Source organism: Elephas maximus, chromosome 5 (genome assembly GCF_024166365.1).
Source record: "Elephas maximus indicus isolate mEleMax1 chromosome 5, mEleMax1 primary haplotype, whole genome shotgun sequence".
Lineage (NCBI taxonomy): Eukaryota > Metazoa > Chordata > Mammalia > Proboscidea > Elephantidae > Elephas > Elephas maximus.
Window position 1 is genome coordinate 84,211,394 of NC_064823.1, and position 21,932 is coordinate 84,233,325.

The following is a 21,932-nucleotide window of genomic DNA, read 5'->3' on the forward strand; positions in this document are numbered from 1 at the left end:
AAACCTTTGAAATAATCCAAAAGAATTTTGAATCAGTTGAGTCATTAATTTAATATTGTGGGCATAATTTTGGTCCAATGTTTTTAAAATAAACTTTTTTATTGAATTGCGTTTATTTTTAAGAAAAGTATTTAGTAGTAGTTTTTAGGATGCATCTCACCATGGAGAGAGTCGACATTATTTTTAGTCTTGTCTAAATTTTTTATTACCTGAAGTAGTTTAAACTCCCAGGGCAGCACGGGTTTTTGAAATCAGTTTTGGACCCTGAAAATTAAGAACATATGAGAATTATCAGATAAAAGAATGAAAGATTGTACCGATCATAAGTTAACTCACCATTATCCAGGGCAGATTTACAGGTTTGTAGATTAACCAAGTTAAAATAAAGATGTACTTTAAACAATCATCTACTGGAGACCAAACAGTCAAATTTACCCTAAAGCAAAGATGAGAAGGTAAGGGGGTGGGGGCAGGGGGCAGAGAAGCTAGATTAATGGAAACAGAACAAGCAGAATGGAAATAATGAGAATGCTGACACACTGTGAAAAATGTAACCAATGTACAGAAATTGTTAAATGGAAACTTAATTTGCTGTGTAAACTTTCACCAAAAACATAATAAAATATTATATATTAAGAAATAAACAAAGACATACTTCTCTGATGCCAGCGAGCTGAGACAGTAGGAGCCGGCAAGAAAAAGCACACCCATACCAACAGCAGATTTTTGTGATTCCTAGACCAATTTCCACCCTGGTAGCATAGTTTTTTGTTTTTTTTTTGGTTAAGAGTTACAGCTGCTAACCAAAAGGTCGGCAGTTCAAATCCACCAGGTGCTCCTTGGAAACTCTAGGAGGCAGTTCTACTCTGTCCTATGGGGTGGCTGCAAGATGGAATCGACTCGACAGCAATGGGTTTGGTTTGGTTTTTTTTTTATATCAATTTCCAAATTCTTACCAATCCTCACCACACCTTTCCCTTCCTCCACAAATCACAAGTCATTAGAAAATAAAAAGTATGTAGAGAAAGCACTGCTGCTATTTGTTAATATTCTCTACATCTAAATAAAAGTTGACTCAACCACACTTAACAACAACAAACATCTAAAGAAATGTCTTCTCAAATCAGACACATTCTTTTTTTTGTATCAGATTTATTAGAACTGGTTTGCATCAACTCCAGTTTATCCGTTTTGTTTTATTGAATTTGGTTATCTATGTCCCACCACCTCTCCCTGCAAACACAGATACCTACTGATAAGCACAGACGCTCGAGCACACTTAATTACATCACTTACAGAGGAAGCTCTACTTTTTTGAGATGTTATGTATCTTTGGACTTTACATATAATAAAACATAACAAACTTCTATATTGTGAGACAGATAAATTTGACAAAAAGCTGAATTAAGAATATTTAAAAAAAAATAATGATGTTATAACCAAGTCTGTTTTGTAATACAAGCTAAAGATTTACCAAATGTAGCCAACTACAAATGTAGCAGGGATTACTAAGTTATTATCACACCTACATACCCATTTACTTTCCAGTTGATTCTGACTCAGAGGCCCTGTGGGACAGAGTAGAACTTCCCCATAGGGTTTTCAAGGAACGGCTGGTGGATTTGAACTGCCCACCTTTGGGTTATCAGCCTAGCTCTTAACCACTACACCACCACACACGTAACAACAACCCTGTTTGTAGAATTAATTTGCTGTTAAATCCTTTTAGTTCGTTTAGCTGAATTAGACCAGAAGCTGTGCAAATTATCACCAATTAATTATGGATTCACTTTACAGTTTCCCCACTAGGAAAAAGTAAAAAAAAAAGCCTCTTTTAATATATTTTAAAATTACTCCTTTTCCTAATATTCAGTGGGAAATTTATGATTATTTTTTAGATCTCACAAAATTATTTCATTAAAAGAAATGTAAATCTCCTTGGCATTGTTTTAAAGTTGGAGGTTTATGGGATATTTTTCCCATTACTCACTACAGAAAACTCCATAGCAAGTATTTTGAGTGTGAAAATACGAAGCACATACCTCTTCTGCCAAGCAGACTTCCTGCTCCTGGCCTTGGCAGCATGTCTCCAACAGGCCAGAGAAATCTGCAATGACTGCCTCAAGTTGTTCTTCTGTTATCTGTAGCTTTTGCTTCACAAGGTTAATGAGAAACCTGTGATTCAAAACACAACAAAATATAAGTCAGTTAGGCAATGGTATTATTTCTAAAGCATTTCTGGTAAAGAACATTCAGAGCCCTGGCAATAATCAACCTAAACCCTCAGTCCATCACCCCATCACCCCACTTACTAATACTTCCTCAGGAGGGCTGAGGCTGTGAACAAGCCCAGTGCTCCACTGGTCAGGATTTGTGCACATTATAAATGGAAGGCTGCTTCATAGTTCCTCCATACTTACAGGTAGTGAAATACAGTCCATTATTTATTGACTAGGATATCTTTTCCTATTCTGTCTTCTAGAGGATGCCTTATCCATGCTTAAATGAGACCCAGATCGGTCTCATTTTCTAAACCCCTGACTTCTAGAATTATCACACCCTGTCCTGAATGCCGGCAGCACAAATTACCCACACTACTCATTTAACAATGCTTCCGCGTTGGGACTAATGTTGACCAGAGGAACGGGAAAGGCTTGCCAGAGGACATGGCATTCTTACTGTATCTTGAAACATGCCTCAGATTTTGACAGAGAAAAAAGAGAAGAACAGGTTTTCCAAAATGAGGGAAGACCATGTACTGTACAAAGCATGCAAGCATCAACATGCATGAAATTTGGAGAATGTGAGTTTCATTGGCTTGTATTACCATCACCATTACAGAATGTCTCCCACGACTAATTAAAATATACATGTCCTTTCGTATCACGGTTGAATCAAATTGTATTGCTATTCTCTTCAAAGAGTAAATAGTACAAAGTAAAATTCAATGGTGATTTTCCAGTGCTTGGAATGAAAGTACCCAGACTTGCTGCAAGGATATACACTATTTCCCAAGGACATTGCCTATTTTTCCTCAACCCTACAACACATCACAATAACTACTAAAATTAATTTACGAACATGAAATGATCTATCCTAGTGAATTTTTCCAGACCTGCTTCCCATTGAGGCTATGAGGACAATGAAAGACACTATTTTGAAAGACTCCGTAAGTGCTTTGGGGTTTAGCGTTACAGTAATGGGCCCAAGAGAGCATGCGTGCAAAGGCAAGTCTCAACTGCTATTTGGTCTTATCAGTCCTCTCCGTGCTAGCAAACAACCATGTCTTACTCTTGCTTCATCGATTGCAGCGCTACGCCCTGAGCTTGGCACAGATCCTTATGGAAGAGGAACTTGGCAGCAGAGAATGCTGGAGGGACATATGTTTCATCCACCAGCAAGTTGCTGAAGCATGGCCTCCTGTTGGCATATGAAGAATTACAGCAGTGGCCAACACCAGGGTTTACAGGGGTCTCCTCATGCCTGATACATAACTGTCCAATAATAAGGTCAGCCTAGTTAGGAAAATAAGAAAGAAAAAAGGGAGGAGATTGGATGTTAGCCACAAAGTTGATTCAGGATTCCAGAGAAACTGTTGTAATAATTTTTAACACATAATTAATATTACGGGAAAATCTGCTGTTTTACCACACCTTGACCTAAATCTGATTGCCCAGTTTTCCCTGAGTAAGGGCAACTTTCCAAGGCCCCCTACTTTAGGGAGCAACTAGATTGGCCTATGAAGTCTGATCTGTGACTCTGGTTTTTTGTTCTCCGAGATCACATGATGCCATATTCTAGATTCCAATACTCACTCATTTTCGGGGACTAACTCTCAGCATTTAGTAACAGATGTTCCATATGTGACACTGGACAGCTGTTTGTGTTTTATTAGATACACGCTTCCAGCTATATAGACATCTCTAGTGGAATTTAAAAAAGAGAGAGACTCTGCTTTAAACAAAGAAAATCAATACATGGCTTACCTTTCTATATAAATCTACAAATAATCCTAACCACATAATCTGAATTGAAAAGACATAGAGCCAATATCAGTATGTCTCTTTAAGTGCTAAAGACTTTCCTAATGTAGATCCCTCCTACCTTCCACACTTCAGAGATATGTCTTTAGCACCGAGCCATAATTTGGAGTCCCTGAGTGGTACAAATAGCTAATGCGCTCACTGCTAAAGGAGACGTTGGAGTTTGAGTCCACCCAGAGGTAACTGCGAAGAAAGGCCTGGTGATCTACTTCTGAAAAACCAACCACTGACAACCCTATGGAGTACAATTCTACGCTGACACACATGGGGTTGCCATGAGTTGGAATCGACTTGATGGCATCAGGTTCGTTAATAATTACTACTAAGATTAACATGTTTTCTGTGGATACTATGTACCTTACTAGTGCCAATCGACTTAGGTGGATTACCTCCTTTGAGACAGCCATTCTGTGAGTCTCAAATTTCAGATGAAAAACTCAAGCTTAAGGAGATAAATAACTTGCCCAGTGTGACGCAACTAATAAGTAGTAAAAGTGGAATGGAAATATAGTCAGGCAACCTCCAGAACCTATGCTCCTGAACCATTGCAACATCCTACTTTCCCTAAGTCGTCCCAATGTGTAGAATTCAATAAATGAAAAAGATAATGTTTAATTACAGGAAACTCTTTTTTCACTTCTTTGGAAACCCTGGTGGCGTAGTAGTTAAAAGCTACAGCTGCTAACCAAAAGGTCAGCAGTTCAAATCCACCAGGCACTCCTTGGACACCCTGTGGGGAAGTCCTACTCTATCCTATAGGGCTGCTATGAGTCGGTATTGACTTGATGGGAGTGGGTTTGGTCTCTTCTTTCACTACTAACCTTTGGTGAAAATTTTTAGGACATGAAGACTAACTAGCAAAAAATTCCGTCATCAGAAAGAAGAAAAGGGAAGAAATAGATACACAATTTTGTCCACAATTGTGTCCTTGAGGGAAAAGTAATTTAAAAAATTGAACCTATAATCATGTGTATGACACTGGCGACATCAGCAAGTAAAGATTATCAGTCTAACTAACTGGAAAGTCAATTTACTATTCAGACCATAGGACTCACCCACGACTGACAAAGGGGACAAATTGTCCGTAATAATATAATAAGAACAAGATTATCTTACAAACTAAGCCACAAAATGCGAAAATGTAAATATGGCTAAAAATAAAATGACTAACTTTAATTTAGGCATATCTTTTTTAAACATTAAACTATCTAGTGAACAAAAAAGAGAAAAATCAAGAGTTGAATAACTTTTTGGCCATCCCGTCTTTCCTGTACAAAAACTTGCTCAGATATTGATGAATAAACTGGCTGTGCTTCTAGCAACCACTCTAGAAGGACAGAAAGCCTGACTACAGGCCAACCGTGCAGAGCTGAGTTCTCATACCCCCTCCAAGTGCGATGCATTGAACAAGCCCAGTAAAGCCGCCTCCACGTTGGTTTTTACCATTTCCCCTAAATGGAAATGATGAAGCTATTTAAAGTAAAACAGGGTGGAAAACAGATGGGATTAAAAAGACAGGTACTCACTGCGTTCTCACCACAGGCCAATTGCTTGTCCTCACTGAGATGGCAGCAGGTGGCTCCTGTGGCAGCCATTTTCCTGGTGATGGCGATCAGCTCCGGTGTGGTCAGCTGAGGGGCTTTCTTCGTGTAAGCAACAAGAAACCTGAAACAAGCATTTCCCACAAGTCCTGGGGAGTCACTCATGAGATGTGGACACCTTCCTCTTTCTCAAGGCCCTCTATGCTAGCTGCTTCTAGTATCAAAAGACACGAGGTCAGTTTATTTGTTTCATCCACATTCTACGTGGGTCAACTTTTGATATGAATTTACTCTAACAACTTACTTTATCCTATTATAGCAACGTATCATACTGGCAAAAGAAACTCTGGGTAGAAAACTGACCCCTGTTCCCAACTTAAAAAAGTTCTGTTGATTTTATATTTGGTATTTTAACTATGAAAGAATGGATATCTTTTCCCTAAGAATTTGTGCCATTTGAAGAACCTGGAGCCAGAGTCACGGACCAGACTTCACAGGCCAATCTAGTTGCTCCCTGAAAGAGGAGGCCAGGGAAAGCGCCCTCACTCAGGGGGAATTGGGCAATCACATCACACTGACTTCCAGTCGCAAGGAGGGGCTGAAATTCAGAACAGTCATGAGTCACTAACCTAAGTTTATATTTCTCACCTGTTAATAATTTTAAATCACTAAAAATACTGTTTACAAAAACATACGCATTTTGTAAGTAATATTCTCCTAATTTCTGGAAGAGGCCACAGCTTCGCTTTGCCAGTGCCTGGCTCTCCTGGATATATTTCTCTAATTCTTCTTCCTGGAAATACAAGCATTATTATATACTTTTTTTTCTCTTAGTGGACATGTAACTTTGTGTGCAAACATTAACCAATATTGGTTTATTCTATTACGAAATCAATCTTAGGGTTTTTTTACATTAAAGATGGTAAGGTGTGAATTTTGAGAATTGAGATAAGTAGACCTTTTGAAGATTGAGGTTAAAACTTTGTGAATCACAAAATTATTTGATGGCAGAACTCAGTCTTTGGGTAAAGGGTTACAGTTCTTTTTGTGTAAAACTCCTGCTGTTGAAACACTGATATTATTTTTTTTCGTGTGTATATCCAAAGAACTCTTGGTTAACATATTTATTTCTAGCCACTAATCATAGAAAACTACTAGATATTTAGTTAATAGATATAACTAGCTAGCCACTAGTTAGTTACCAAACAATTTCAAACCTGCACAGCATTTTTCATGGATGACAACAATCCAGTGTTTCGAGTTCTTCCTAAAAATCTAGAACAACTTACCCCTTTATCCTGGCATTCAAGATGGTTTTCAGACTGGGAGCACTTCTCAGATAATTCCTGGTATCCTTTAACCACCCTTAGAACGACTGGGACGGCAAGCTCAGGATGTCTTCTTGCATATTCATAAGTAAAACTAAAATATGTGGGAAAAAAATGTGATAAGTTATTGGATCAAAGAGACAAAATCATCTATAAAGAATCATTAGTTTCTTAATTACTCCTGTAATACAGGAGCCCTGGTGGTGCAGTGGTTAAGAGCTACATCTGCTAACCAAAAATGTCGGCAGTTCAAATTCACCAACCACTCCTTGGAAGCCCTATGGGGCAGTTCTACTCTGTCCTACAGGGTCGCTATGAGCCGGAATCGACTCCAGGGCAATGGGTTTGATTTTTTTTTTTTTTTTTTTTGGTTTTCCTGTATAATATAGCATGTAGAAGTTGACATTCAGATAAATATAAACCTGGGAATCAGATGCGACTTGAACTATGAGAATGACAAAACTATTAATACAAATTATAATCCCTCAAATTGTCCTACTAAATGGTATTTTGTTCTCTTTTGCACCTCTCACATTGGCTTTTCAATTGTAGCCTTCACTTCTGTTTATTCAGCATATATCTTTTTCAATGCCTACTCATGCTAGCATTGCTGTAAGCACTCAGGATTCCTACCCTTGAAAACATACATTAAAATTTGGCAACAGGTATTGGTGATGGTTGTACAACATAATCGATGTAATTTGTTTTATTGAATTATACACATAAAAAATATTGAATTGGTAAATGTGCCCTTTATGTTTTCACAACAATAAAAAAAACTTTTAAGTAGCACGGATTATAGGGAGACAGACACAAATAAATAAGAAGTTGGTCACCTAATTGCAGGCAGTGATAAGACAATGAAGAGAAATAAACAAAGACAGAAGAGAGAGAAGGGATGACACACAAGGTGGAGGGGTCACTAATTTAAAGCATGTGGTCCAGAAAAGCCTCTCTGGGCAGCTGACATTTGAACAGAGATCTGGGTGAAGGAAACCATGCAAATGTCTGGGGGGTGGGGAGACCATTCTCAGCAGAGAAAATTGCTCCTGCAAAAAACCTTTCCAATTGAAGAATTGCTTCTATTGAAGTTAGTTTTAGATGTGTGTAGCTGTACAGACAAAAATAATTCCCGAATTTACTAATCGTATTCCCAAGTTACAGAAATTAGTTAGTAGTCTTTAGTCTGCTACCAATAAATTGTTGATATGTGTTTTTTTTTTAAGTCTGGACTTTGTTCTTGTTTGCCTAATTTTATTTAGCAGTGCAAACAATGTGTGAACATCTAATTCTAAGGCAACAATACCGTAGCATCCATTATTTTCATCACTACATTAGAATCATAGACTCAAATTCAGGAAGACCTTTGGAGATCATTCAGTATAATGCCCCACCCACCCATTGCAACCCATTGCCATCAAGTCGATTCCGACTCATAGCGACCCTATAGGATAATGCCCCAAGAGCTACACAAATCCCTTCTAAAATTATGCCCATGGATACACACTGTACAGGAAAGGAAAACGGATTAACTTGAATACATACTTCCCTTAAAGGCAAATAAAATGAGAATATGGTTTATCAATCACATTACAACAAACTACTATACTGCAAATGTCTCTAAACACACTTTGGTTACCTTAAAAAATAAAAGATGCATTCAATCAATAGCAAATAATCTATTGCAATAAAAGACCTTCTCTCTAGCATCATCTATTGAGTTTAATTTTTGGAAGCACTTTTTTTTTAATACTCTTCTTTTTACAGAAATATTCACATCCTACTTGAAAGTACAATGGTTGCCTTCATATGAGTAACTAATGCAGGTATGACAAAGCTTCTGACTCCAGAGGAGTTGACAGAAAATCAAACACAGCTTCATAAGCAAGTCAGTAAATGACAGCAGTGGGAAAGTCTCACCATGACAAGCTAGACCCCATTTTTTATTCCCTAGATGCAGCACTGGAGGTGCTCACTCATCTATGCCAAGAAATATGGAAGACAACTTCCTGGCCAACTGACTGGAAGAGATCTATATTTATGCCTATTTCCAAGAAAGGTGATCCAACCGAATGTGGAAATTATAGAACAATATCATTAATATCGCATGCAAGCAAAATTTTGCTGAAGATCATTCAGAAACGGCTACAGCAGTATATCGACAGGGAACTGCCAGAAATTCAGGCCGGTTTCAGAAGAGGACGTGGAAGCAGGGATATCATTGCTGATGTCAGATGGATCCTGGCTGAAAGCAGAGAATACCAGAAGGATGTTTACCAGTGTTTTATTGACTATGCAAAGGCATTCGACTGTGTGGATCATAACAAACTATGGATAACACTGCGAAGAATGGGAATTCCAGACACTTAATTGTGCTCATGAAGGACCTTTACATAGATCAAGAGGCAGTTGTTCGGACAGGAAAAGGGGATACTGATTGGTTTAAAGTCAGGAAAGGTGTGTGTCAGGGTTGTATTCTTTCACCATACCTATTTAATCTGTATGCAGAGCAAATAATCCAAGAAGCTGGACTATATGAAGAAGAAGGTGGCATCAGGATTGGAGGAAGACTCATTAACCACCTGCGTTATGCCGATGACACAACCTTGCTTGCTGAAAGTGAAGAGGACCTGAAGCACTTACTAATGAAGATCAAAGACCACAGCCTTCAGTATGGATTATGCCTCAGCATAAAGAAAACAAAAATCCTCACAACTGGACCAATGAGTAACATCATGATAAACGGAGAAAAGATTGAAGTTGTCAAGGATTTCATTTTACTTGGATCCACAATCAACAGCCATGGAAGCAGTAGTCAAGAAATCAAAAGACGCATTGCATTGGGCAAATCTGCTGCAAAGGACCTCTTCAAAGTGTTGAAGAGCAAAGATGTCACCCTGAAGACTAAGGTGCGCCTGACCCAAGCCATGGTATTTTCAATCACATCATATGCATGTGAAAGCTGGACAATGAATAAGGAAGACTGAAGAAGAGTTGACGCTTTTGAATTGTGATGTTGGCGAAGAATATTGAACATACCATGGACTGCCAAAAGAAGGAACAAATCTGTCTTGGAAGTAGTGTGGCCAGAATGTTCCTTAGAGAAAAGGATGGCCAGACTGCGTCTTACATACCTTGGACATGTTGTCAGTAGGGATGAGTCCCTGGAGAAGGACATTATGCTTGTCAGAGTACAGGGTCAGCGGAAAAGTGGAAGACCCTCAACGAGGTGGATTGACACAGTGGCTGCAACAATGAGCTCAAGTATAACAATGATTGTGTTTTGTTTTTTTTTATAAGGATGGCACAGGACCAGGCAGTGTTTCATTCTGTTGTATATACGGTCGCTATGAGTCGGAACTGACTCGACGGCACTTAACAACAACAATAACAGATTATCTGCTTAAATATACTTTGGCTTATAACATTCTAACATCCCTCTCTTACACTGAGCTCGAAAACCACAACCTTTTCAACAACTCCCCATTTCAACAATACAAAGCAGTCAGCCACAGGGTATTCTTCACTTTGTGAACATACATTTACAGAGTATGTTACCTTGCCAAGAAGATATCTTTTTCCAATGAAGAAAATTGGTTGAAATCTCTATCTCCTAAAAACCTGTTTATATTTGGAGATAAGCCCTCGGGTTTGTCATCATTTTCTGCTTGAATTATGCAGTGAGCAAGCTCGAGTGTGGGCAATTTACAGCATTCTGCTATTTTGCTCGACAGAGCATCTTGCTGAGAACATATGTAGGACATAACTTCTTGCTGTAATAGAAAAAATAAAGTATAAGTTTTAAAGTTCTATTTTTTAATGAGGAATCTCTGTGCCAGCTCTAGGAAAGAAAGGAAGGAGCAGGAGTAGAAGGGAACGAATCAGGGTGGAAGGAAAAAAGAAGGAAAGGAGAAAATAAGGGAGGGAGGAAGGAAGAAGAAAGAGCTGCTTTCTCCCCACTTTGCACCTAACTCCTTCCCACTTACACCATTTGTTCAATTCTTCTTTTCATAATTGTCAGCTAAACCACTTTATTTTCATAGGAAACTTTTAAAACAAATAAGAAATTTACTCCCCAAATCTAAAGACATGCTGGTCCCTGTGTATCGTTCTGTTAGTATTCAAACTTTCTGTTAGATATTTGCAGCTTGGCGAGCAAACTTTCTGGTCCCTCTTTATCAGAGAAAGTTGCAGTGACTCACTGTGGCCTTTAGAGGGCAGTATATAGATTGAAATGGCAAACCAAAAATACCAAACCCCTTGCCGTCCAGTCGAGCCTAAAAATTCCTGCTTGGGATTGAAAATTCTGTGCATTCTCAGCAGGGACAATTAGAACTCATTATTTAATTACTAAAATCCAACTTACATACCATACTGAAATTGATTTTTCCGCTTTAAAGTGAAAGGGGGACTATAAATTCCAAAAACTGGAAAACATTTTTGCTTTTTAATTACTATATAAGGCAGTAAAATTGTCATTGAAAGACTAAGGAAATTGAACTAAGGAAAAAACAAAACAGATCTTGTTGATGACCCTGATGTGCATGCAAATACTCCCAGAAAGGGGGGAAAAATCGTAAAGGCTTTTTTTTACAGTGACTTCCTTTCCGTTCATTTTCCTCAAATATTCATACCAGGATTCCCTGCCTGTGCTCAGGCACGTCATCCTCAGGCCTCCTTGCTGACTTCTAAGACGGTCTCAACCAAGTTGCAATGGGAGTGGGCTGAAATGAGCATTTTATCTTCACTTTCAGCCTTCTGGAAATGATTTCCAGCCCTAGTTTTCAAGCTATTTGAATACCTAAGAGCTGTGATTTTAAGCCTCCTGAGAGAAGAAACTGTATCGCTGGGAGCCAGAGAGGGAGTAATTTGGAGACAGAGAGGCCCCTCGTACAATATCTAGGAAGTCTAATGTTGATTCAAAAAAGGCCAGTGCTATACTGCCTGACGCGCTACTGTCTATGGCATGCCTGGAGGCCTGGTAGTGCAGTGGCTAAGAGTTACGGCTGCTAATCAAAAGGTCAGCAGTTCAAATCCACCAGCCGTTTCTGGGAAGCCCTACTCTGACCTCTAGGGTCGCTATCAGTCAGAATCTACTGGAAAGCAATGGGTTTTTGTTTTGTTTTGTTTTTTCTTTTCTGATGGCATGCTCAATAAATCTATTATTGGGTTTTGTGTATTTATTGGTTTGTCTTTGTTTGTTTTAGTTTTTTCATTCTCCTGTTCGTTTCCGCGAAGTCCATGCCAACTCTTGGTGATCCCACATGTGCAGAGTAGAACTGCTCCGTGAAATTTTCAAGGCTGTGACCTTTCAGAGGCAGCCAGCCAGGTCTGTTATTTTAGCTCCTCTGGGTGGGTTCAAACCACCAAACTTTCGGCTAGCAGCCAAATACCCGTTTGTGCCACCCAGGGACTCCCTTTTTGTTTGTTTGTTTGTTTGTTTAGTTTTTTCATTCTCCTAGAGCTCTTTGGAAACCCTGGCAGCTAGTGGTTAAGTGCTATGGCTGCTAACCAAAAGGTCGGCAGTTCAAATCCACCAGGCGCTCCTTGGAGACTCTATGGGGCAGTTCTACTCTGTCTATAGGGTCGCTATGAGTCAGAATCGACTCCATGGCAACAGGTTTGTTTTTTTTTTTTTAAGAGCTCTTTATTCACACCTCTCTTTAGCACGTCACACTTTTTACCTTGTAGAACAGTCTCTGATGTTATTCATGTTGTATTCATTCACTCAGCAAACTGTAATAGAGTGCCATCCATGTACAAGGCATGATCTTGGCAGCCTATTTAGACAGCAGTGAACAAAAGATAGTGCCTAGCCCCAAGATGCATTCAGCTTTACGTAAGGTCACCATCAGCGGGAGTTGACTGAACAGCAACAACAACAAGCCCAAGAAGGTCACGTGTCTTATCTATCCTGTCAGACTATAAATTCCCGGAAGTCAGTGGGTGTCTTAATAATAAGTGTCACAGGAAGTACTCAATACGTATTTGTCAAATGAAATAAATGAATATATTAAAAGGAAAGAGTCCACCCTCCAAGGATTCTATGTGGAACTCTCCAGAAAGATTACCATAATTTTTAGAAGGAAGAAATGACTGAGCCCTGGTCTCCTAAGGGAAAGGCAGGAACAACAAAAGATGGTTTAAGTAAGCAATAGCATTATTAACTTCACTCAGTCAGCTAGTTACCATTCCGTGTGATCAACTCAAGTCAGGCAGCCTTCTCCCTTTTAGATAAGAGAAAAAGAAAGAAAAATTGCCACAGAAATTCCAGGGAGAGAAAACATAGCATATTTAGGAAGCAAGACTCTTCACCCCATCATGCAGACACTCGAGCACGTTTCCTCTGCAGCATTCCTCGTGTATGTGGGCCGAGTCCAGGGTCATCTTCTGAATTTCAGTAAAATTTGCTCTGGGAAACTTTTGACTCATTTTAGTAAAAATTCTGGAAAAAAATGGAAAAAAGAAATCAGAATCCATCTTGTTTCTCTCTCAAGCTTAAAGAACATTTACAGAATGTTAGTATCACTGTATCCCCAAAGAGAAAGGACTAAAATGTTCTTGTTTAAAAAAAAAAAGAAAAAGTGTTGTAGGTTTTCTTAATCACAGCCCCATATTGGAAGGCAGTGACTCTGTAAACTGTGACCTGGCCCCACAAGTAATTTATCTTTCCCTAAAAACTTTCTTTGAGATGAAACCTATCCCTCTTTGCTGTTCATCTTTGATATCGAGCATCTGATATCATTGCAGTGACTGAATGAAAAAATTAAAAGGATAAATGATTAAGAAATGGAAAGTTCCACGAGAATAATAATTTTTTTTTTTTTTTAATTAACTAGGGAGGGAAAAAATACTTCTGAGAATCCAGGGAGGTCTGCATATGAAAATCAGTAAAATGGGAGAAGAAAGTGGGGCAGACTAATATTCTGCTTTCAGACCTATACCATGGCCAAAAAAGGGAAGTAGGAAATGAAATTTCTGATCCTTTCTGCAAATTTCATTGCGGTTTCTGTGATGTCTGCATAAAACCACTGACCCCTAGAACAGCTAGTGTTGCTGCTACTGATGATGATGGATTGTCTCTATAAATTTAGAACATTTAACTTCAGTCACTTATGGATAGCCAATGATAAAGCCAATATAATAACCTCTTAATTTATACTTTATTACTAAAATACATTTAAATAAATAAGTTCATGAATCATTAAGTTTCTGATAAAATTAATCCATTGCTGTTGAGTGGATTCTGACTCACGGCAACCCCACATGTGTCAGAGCATAACTGCCCAACGTAAGGTTTGCGATGGCTGGTTTTCAGAAGATCACCAGGCCTTTCTTCCGAGCCTCTTCTGGGTAGATTCAAACCACCGAACTTTTGGTTAGTACCCAAATGCCTAACCATTTTATCAATAGAACTAGAGGATAGTTAAAGCCTAATTCTGACCTCCTCCAAAAATAAGTTTCAGTGAATTTACTCTGTGAGTGAAAATTTTAATCTAGGTCTCAGCTGTGTACAATATTTTTTAAATGTGTTATTTAACAAATAAATAAAAAAATGAAAATCTGAATTCTAATACCTAACAGTCTCTGATTAGCATCTCAAATGTTTTCCTCTACTGTACATAGTTCATCATAAAATGGAGCTGAAGAGTACTGTAAGCCAGCACTGCCCGATAAATAAATATATAATGTGAGCCACATATGTAATTTAAAATTTCTAGCAGCCACATTAAAAAAAGTAAAAAGGGACAGATAAAATTCACTTCAATAATATATTTTGTTTAACCAAATATATCAAAAACATTATCATTTCAAAATGTAACCAACATAAAAGCATGTTAATGAGATATCTTGTGTTCTTTTTTTTTATACCGAGTCTTTGAAATCTGGTGTGTATTTTATATTTATGGAACAGTTCCTCAGTTGCACTAGGCACATGTCAAATGCTCAGGGGCTACATGTGGCTAATGGCTGCCATACTGAACAGCACAGCTCTAAACTGTTGGTAATTTTGATTTTTGTATGTGATCTCGGTGTTCCAATGGTTAGGGTGCAAACACTGACATAACAGAAAGACAGGTATAATGAAAATAAACCATGATCAGGGAACTAGAAAAACTGGGCCCTAATAACCAGCAATGTGGTCTTAGGCAAGTTGTTTTAACTCTCTGGACCTTAGGTTACTCATGTGAAAAAATGCAGAGGCTGAATTAGGTAACTCGATGACCTGTTTGAGTTTTTGCTTGGTTTTTTGTTTTGTTTTATATCCTCTCCATCCTAACAAGAACAGATAGTGAGATGATGGATTAGTAGATGGATGGAAGGATGGACAGACAGACAGACGGATGGATGATAGATAGATAGATAGATACACAGACACATAGATAGATACATATAAACATATACAACTAAAACTTGCATGGCTTGGACGTTCCGGAGCCCAAAACTTCTCATTAGTGCACAAACATGCTGATTTAACGAGCTGCTTTCTCCTAATTGTTTTGTAATAGATGCTCCCTGGATGTGGAAGAAATAGATGCCAAAAAACACGTATTTTCTTTGATAGGTTCTGGTAGTTAGAAAACCAAAGTTATACATAAAACACGAAGCTGCATAATATACAAAATTTTTTACTAAAAACTAGAAATGCCATGTATTTTTGTAGAATTTTCTTCATTCTTTCTTTTAGGTTAGTTATGCATCTATGCCAGATTGATTCATTGAAAATATTTTGAAAACAAAAATATTGAAACTTTCATATTTGGAATAATTAATGAACTGTTATTTTAAATAGTTTTAAGACATATAGAAGCCTGCTAATTTTTTTAATGTGTGTTCAGTCACAAAAGGTGAAATTGCATCCTATTTGATGTTCTGAGAATTGTCACAGCTCTTAAGTCATTTTTGTTGTAGCATTTTCCGGTAACAAGTCGTTAACTGTGGATCATATTATTTTAGCTCTCTGAACCTAAGAAGGTAATTTACTTCTCTAAACCTAAATTTCCTTGTTTGTTACGTGAGAATAATACTTAAACTTCAAGGTTTGTTACAAATATTAAAAGAAATAATACTCCAAAGCACTTAGCATAGTTCTCTCTTACTGTTTCTTTCTTCTTCCTCTTCCTTTTTTCCTCCTACTCCTTAGCCATCTTTTACTTTCTTCTTTTAACACCTGCTCCTCTCGTTTACATTTTTATTATTTCTCCCTCTGTCTTTTCTTTTTTATCCCACCAAACACACTTTCTGAACAACAAAATAGTTGTTGGCTGAATGAATGAACAAATTAACACAAAAACAGAAAATCTAATTTTTTAGCATAAAGAATATCAAACTGCTAAAATATCTTCTATTCTGAAAACAATCCTCAGCACACAAAAGTATATTTCTAATTAACTTTGTTTCATTTTAACGGGTCATGGTCACAGCTAGACTAAGGCATTGGTTTCTATATCAAGTTAATATCCACACAAATATACCTTTGTTTGGAAGCATTCAGTAGCATTTTCAGCTTTGCAGCAGAGAGGAATTATTTTGTCATAGCGAGAAGCCAAAAAAAGAACTGTAGGTGCATACAGGAAAGGGTGCCTTCTTGCTATCTCATAGATGTATCTGTGAAATGAAATAGAGTTATAAGATTTACAAAAACCAAAAACCAAACCCAAGCACAGAAAAATAGGACTACTACTGCCTGGTACCAGACTCTGGAATGAAACTTGTTTAAAGAGTTAGTTTTTGGTGGGTTTTTTTTTTTTTTTTTTTTAATGTTTTTAACTTTTTCTTTACTGTGTTCCTGAGGGGAAAACGGTCATATCTTTTCCATGTACTGTAAAAAAATTTCCTTAGCTTAGGATTCTCATGAAAAATCTGCTAAATAAAGCAGATTAGGATTCTTTTTTCCTTATCAGTCCGGAATGGAGTTATCCATCTTGGCAGTCTCCATAGCAGAGATGGTCTAAATGCAGGCTCTCTATTCACTGGTCTAGGCAGCTACATGGAAGATAGACGTGATTAAGAGGTAGAAACAGCCTTCACAGACAGAGAACCTGGGTTCAAATCCCAGCTTGGCAGCATACTAGCTGTGTGAGCGGAACCAGTTGTTTTAATATTCTAAGTGTCAATTTCCTCACCTGCAAAATGGAAAGAAGAATGAGGAGGAAGAGGAGAAAGAGACAAAATCAAAGGTTGTTTGTGAGCATTGAACCACTCATGTGTGCCAGGCACACGTGTTCATCCTACAACATCTTAAGCACTCAGTAAACGTTAGCCATGTTTATGTATCTTAAACATTCCTGAATCTCTTAAAAAATATTTTTTTCTTTTTATTGCCAGGCAATTTATTGAACACAAAACACCAACTATTTGGCTCTGTAAGGAGTAATTTGTGCAATACTAGTATAATCTTGGGCAAGCTAAAATGGAGAGATTAGAAAGGAAAAAAAAAGCGAGACATGTATCAAGAGACTAAAGCAACAGCTGGTGGGTCTGGTATGTGGTCCATGCTGCAGCTAGCATGTTGTAGAAACAAAGTTACACTTAAAGTTGATCCCCTAATTTCCTAGGGCATGACCTCAGCAAACATTTGTTTCTACTTACAGGTGCTTTATAGTGCATTTGTTAATTGCAGAAATACTAGATTCTGCTCCCTTTCTGGGGTTTTCACTTACCTTTAAATTGTATACTTACTGGTTCATGAACATCTCCCGGTTTTCTTCATATGCTTTACAACTTGTGACAGGTTCTGGAAACTGGAAGGGTGGAATGGATGCTGGAGCAGCCTTTTTGCGTGCTAGTAAGCAGTTATGTCTTTCCTCCTCTCTTTGGCTGCAGCAGTCTGAAAGTCCATACTTTTCACAAATTTCTTTCTCATGGCAAATTTCTTCCAGAAAAGCAGATAGCTACAGGAAAGATTTTTTTTTTTAATGATAGACAATTAACTTTACTAAAAATTCTATAAAGCACATGAAAAGTCTAAAATCTGAGTTAGAGATTGAGAAAATACTTTCCCATACAGATGCCAAAATATTTACTTTCAACTTAATGAGATAGCTTTCTTTAATGCCTTTTGGGAAAAGAAATTTTAGTTTTCAGACTTGAGTAATACACATGACTATTAGACAAAATTATTTTATCTTAAAAGGAAAAGATCATGTATTTTGTGTCATAATTGGAGACCTCTAATTATTTTAAATGCTTGACTGCTAACCAAAAGGTTGACAGTTCGAACTCATCCAGTGGCTCCAAGGGAAAAAGACCTGGAGATCTGCTCCCATAAAGATTACAGCCTAGAAAACCCTGTGGGGCAGTTCTACTCTGTTACATGGGGTTGCTATGAGTCAAAATCAACTCGATGGCACCTAACAACAGCAATTATTATAAAGTTCTTTTCTACATTGAGATAATAATAATAACTAGTATTTATTGAGTTTCTACACTGGACGTCTCATACTAAAATGTATTTGTTGTTTACCTGAAATTCAAATTTAACTGAGTACTGCATCTTAGTTGGAAACCCTGGTGACCTAGTGGTTAAGTGCAACGGCTGCTAACCTAAGGGATAAAAAAACGTTAGGCAGTTCGAATCTGCCAGGCACTCGGTGGAAACTCTTTGGGTCGCTATGAGTCGGAAACGACTCGACGGCACTGGGTTTGGTTTGGTTTCTGGTATATTAGTAGTTTTTGTTTGCTAAATCTGGCAACCTTAACTATGGGCTATGCATCTCACATTTACTTCACGTTGTAGTGAAGCCACTATGAGCATTAGCTCTGAAATAAGACTGCCTGGTTTAAATCCTGGTTCTGCCATTTTGCTGCTTTATTAAGAAAGTTACTTAGCCTCTCTGTGCCTCAGTTTCCTCAACTGAAAGACTAGCATCTATCTCCTAGGATCACTGTGAAGATTTAATAAATTAATATCTGTAAGCAGAGATTATAAAACCAAAAACAAACCAAACCCACTGCCATCAAGTCCATTCCAACTCATAGCGACCCTATAGGACAGAATAGAACTGCCCCATTAGGTTTCCAAGGAGCAGCTGGTGGATTTGAACTGCTGGCATTCTGGTTAGCTCTTAACCACTGTGTCAAGCAAAGATGCTATTCTATCAATAAGCCTCAACCAAAGTCTCTTCGGACTCACTGGACATTCATTCTAATCTGTCAGTTTAGTGCCTCATGTCACGAAGTACTTGGAATGTCACTTCCTAGAATAGTGACCATCGTATTGTCTATGCTTAATAAAGACTGTTGTTAGTTGCCGTGCAGTCAGCTCCGCTTCATGCCGGCCTTATGTATAACAGGCTGAAGCACTGTCCTGTCCTCTGCCGTGTTCATGATCTTCCATATGTTTAAACCCATAGTGAAAATTCGTTACTGTTGTTACATCAATCTCCATGACAACTCTGAAACAGCAACTATTATTATTCCTTATTTCGAAGATAAAGAAACAGAAGTTCAAATAAGTAATGTGTACAAGATCACCAAAATAATCTTATTTCAGAACCTTAGTACCCAGTCACCACGCTTGTTATTACCCATTGTTTCCTCTTCTGCCCTTTTCAGCAATTCACAGTTAATCTAATCCCTCATTCACACAACAGCTCTGCAAATACTTAAATGTGTCTCTCATGTCATTCCTGTATCTTCTCTTCTGCAGGCTAAATTGTAGTCAAGCATCACAGTGCTTTGTTTTATTATTCACTCACCTGGTTTTCTGAGCACCCAGCATGCTGCTCATTGCCAGCAGGCTTCTCAGTCACTGTCAGTGTGTCTTTTGCCATTTTGTTTACTTCCTGATAAGTGGCCTCTTGAACAAACTGGGCAAAGAATGTGGTAGCTCTGGAATCAAATGCGTGTGGATGTTTAAGGTGCAGAGTTAATGGACCTTATTTTCCTCAAGCATGGTTTTGCTTATTTGCTTTTGGTTTTACGTTGTGAACAGAACGCGCTACACAGTACCGTAGCAGCAACACAGTACTTTAAATTTTATTTTAGAAACTTTAGAAATGTGGAATGGAAGTAGAGCATTCAAGAGAACATCATACCCAATACAAATAACAGAAAACTGAACACTTCTAGAAGCACATAGAGAATATAGTAACATCATCCTACTGGCTTTGTTGGGAAAAATTCCCAAGTATCTATTCATCCATGATTTCCTCTGTTCAAAACTTGTCTTCAGTTTCTAAAATCTGATCTCATTTATTTACTGTTCATTTGAACTTATTTTGGTTTGACACATGGAATTCCAAGGAATCCAGGAGTTAATATCTGATGCATTGGCTAACAGGTCAACCTCTTCAAAATCAAGTTATATTCTCTTACAAATAAGTTTTCTTGATATTGTCCAATTTGCTTTAGTGCTTTTGAAAACTTACAGTGTTATCCAGTTTTGTTGTTTGATTTCCTAATAAAAGTTATCATTGCTTCCAAACCAAAACCAAACCCAGTGCCATCGAACCGATTCCGACTCATAGTGACCCTATAGGACAGAGTAGAACTGCCCCATAGAGTTTCCAAAGAGCGCCTGGCAGATTTGAACTGCTGACCCTTTGGTTAGCAGCCGTAGCACTTAGCCACTACACCACCGGGGTTTCCTATCATTGCTTAGCAGATCTAAATTGCATTTATATGAGCAAAACTTACAGGTCAACTAAATTCATCTCTGAAGAACATATGGAAGAATTCAATAGTGAAGCTGGAAAGCAAAATAACATTTCATGAAAAATTATGTTTTCCGCTGCAACCAGAAAAGGAATCATTGTTACATGTAAATGCATTTAAGTTAGAACTATACAATTTTAGGGCTGAGAAGATGTTCAGGATCATTTATCGAAACATCTCAAAGAAAACTAGGGAACAAAGTTAACAAGAATAATTTCTAGCAGATGTAGCACTAAAAGCCAGATTTTACATCTCTGGTTGTCTGGTTTTTCCCTGTACTTGAAAACCAAATGGTCAAAAATATTCAGTCACCCTTTTCAACATGATTGTACCACAGCTTGCTTGTCGCAGTGTTTCTTGTTCAGATATTCAAATAATGACCCTTTTTCTAATGTAAAGAATAAAGATATTACTTATTTTACCAATATGAGGGAATTTTACATATGAAGGAGCCAGGATTGTGGCCTGACATACACTAATACATTTTGCAAAGTTAATATGTATACCAATTTAATAAATAATACACACGAAATTTACTCAATGTAGAGCATGTAAACCATTCAGATAGATAATATTAAAGTTACAGCTTTAATTTTTCATTAAAATATGTCCAGCAATTAAATATATTTCCCCTGTGCAGAAAAATAAACATGAGAATGAATAAATACAAAATTAAGAACTTTTAAGAATTCTGATACAGAGAAAAGGCAAAAACTACACAAAATAACTTACCTACTCCATATGCATTTTTATGCAGTGTTCTAGAGTCAGTAAAATTTAGTAGAGAAATTAGAAAAATTGCTACCACCCACTTCATGGTTGCTGGTCACTTTCTTGTTGGCAATGGTGGGAGCAGAATATGGAACAATCACATTGAAATTCTTTTATACCCTTCTCAACCAGTATCTGTTAACTAGTAACTTTTGTTATTATACCTGTAACTTCATTTCCTTAGGTTGCAAGTGGGATGATTTGCCAATAATTAACAGCACAGGGGTTATTTGTATTTTATGTTCAAGGACACAGACCTCCTTGGGTGGAAAAAACTGCAAATTCATTCCATTTGCAAATATAACATTCTTTTCAAGTCACAGAGTATTCAAAAAGATTCTCCCCCCAAAATTGTAGGATAATTAATTCCTTTCAAGTAAAGACATTAATGGGATCAGAATGAAAAAACTAGGAGCCTCGGTGGTCAAAGCACTTGGCTGCTAACCGAAAGCTCGGTTGTTCAAACCCACCAGCCATTCCGTGGCCAAAGGATGGGACAATCTGCCTCCTTAACGATAATTCCCCACTTGGGACCCCGATGGGGCTGTTCTACTCTGTTCTGCAGGGTTGCCGTAAGTTGGGATGGACTC

General features: G+C 37.8%; 1 protein-coding gene across 1 annotated transcript; it reads right to left on the reverse strand.

Moving 5' to 3' along the window:
* Positions 1 to 219: 219 nt before the first annotated feature.
* AFP (alpha fetoprotein) lies at positions 220 to 21,388 on the reverse strand. The gene is made up of 14 exons (XM_049886043.1): positions 21,304 to 21,388; positions 20,554 to 20,605; positions 19,614 to 19,746; positions 17,596 to 17,807; positions 16,389 to 16,521; positions 15,332 to 15,429; positions 13,221 to 13,357; positions 10,471 to 10,678; positions 6,874 to 7,006; positions 6,280 to 6,377; positions 5,570 to 5,708; positions 3,292 to 3,515; positions 2,043 to 2,175; positions 220 to 264 (listed from the first exon to the last, which is right to left on the reverse strand). Exons 1-14 carry the CDS (start codon positions 21,386 to 21,388, stop codon positions 220 to 222), a joined length of 1,830 nt encoding a protein of 609 aa, XP_049742000.1.
* Positions 21,389 to 21,932: the final 544 nt, after the last annotated feature.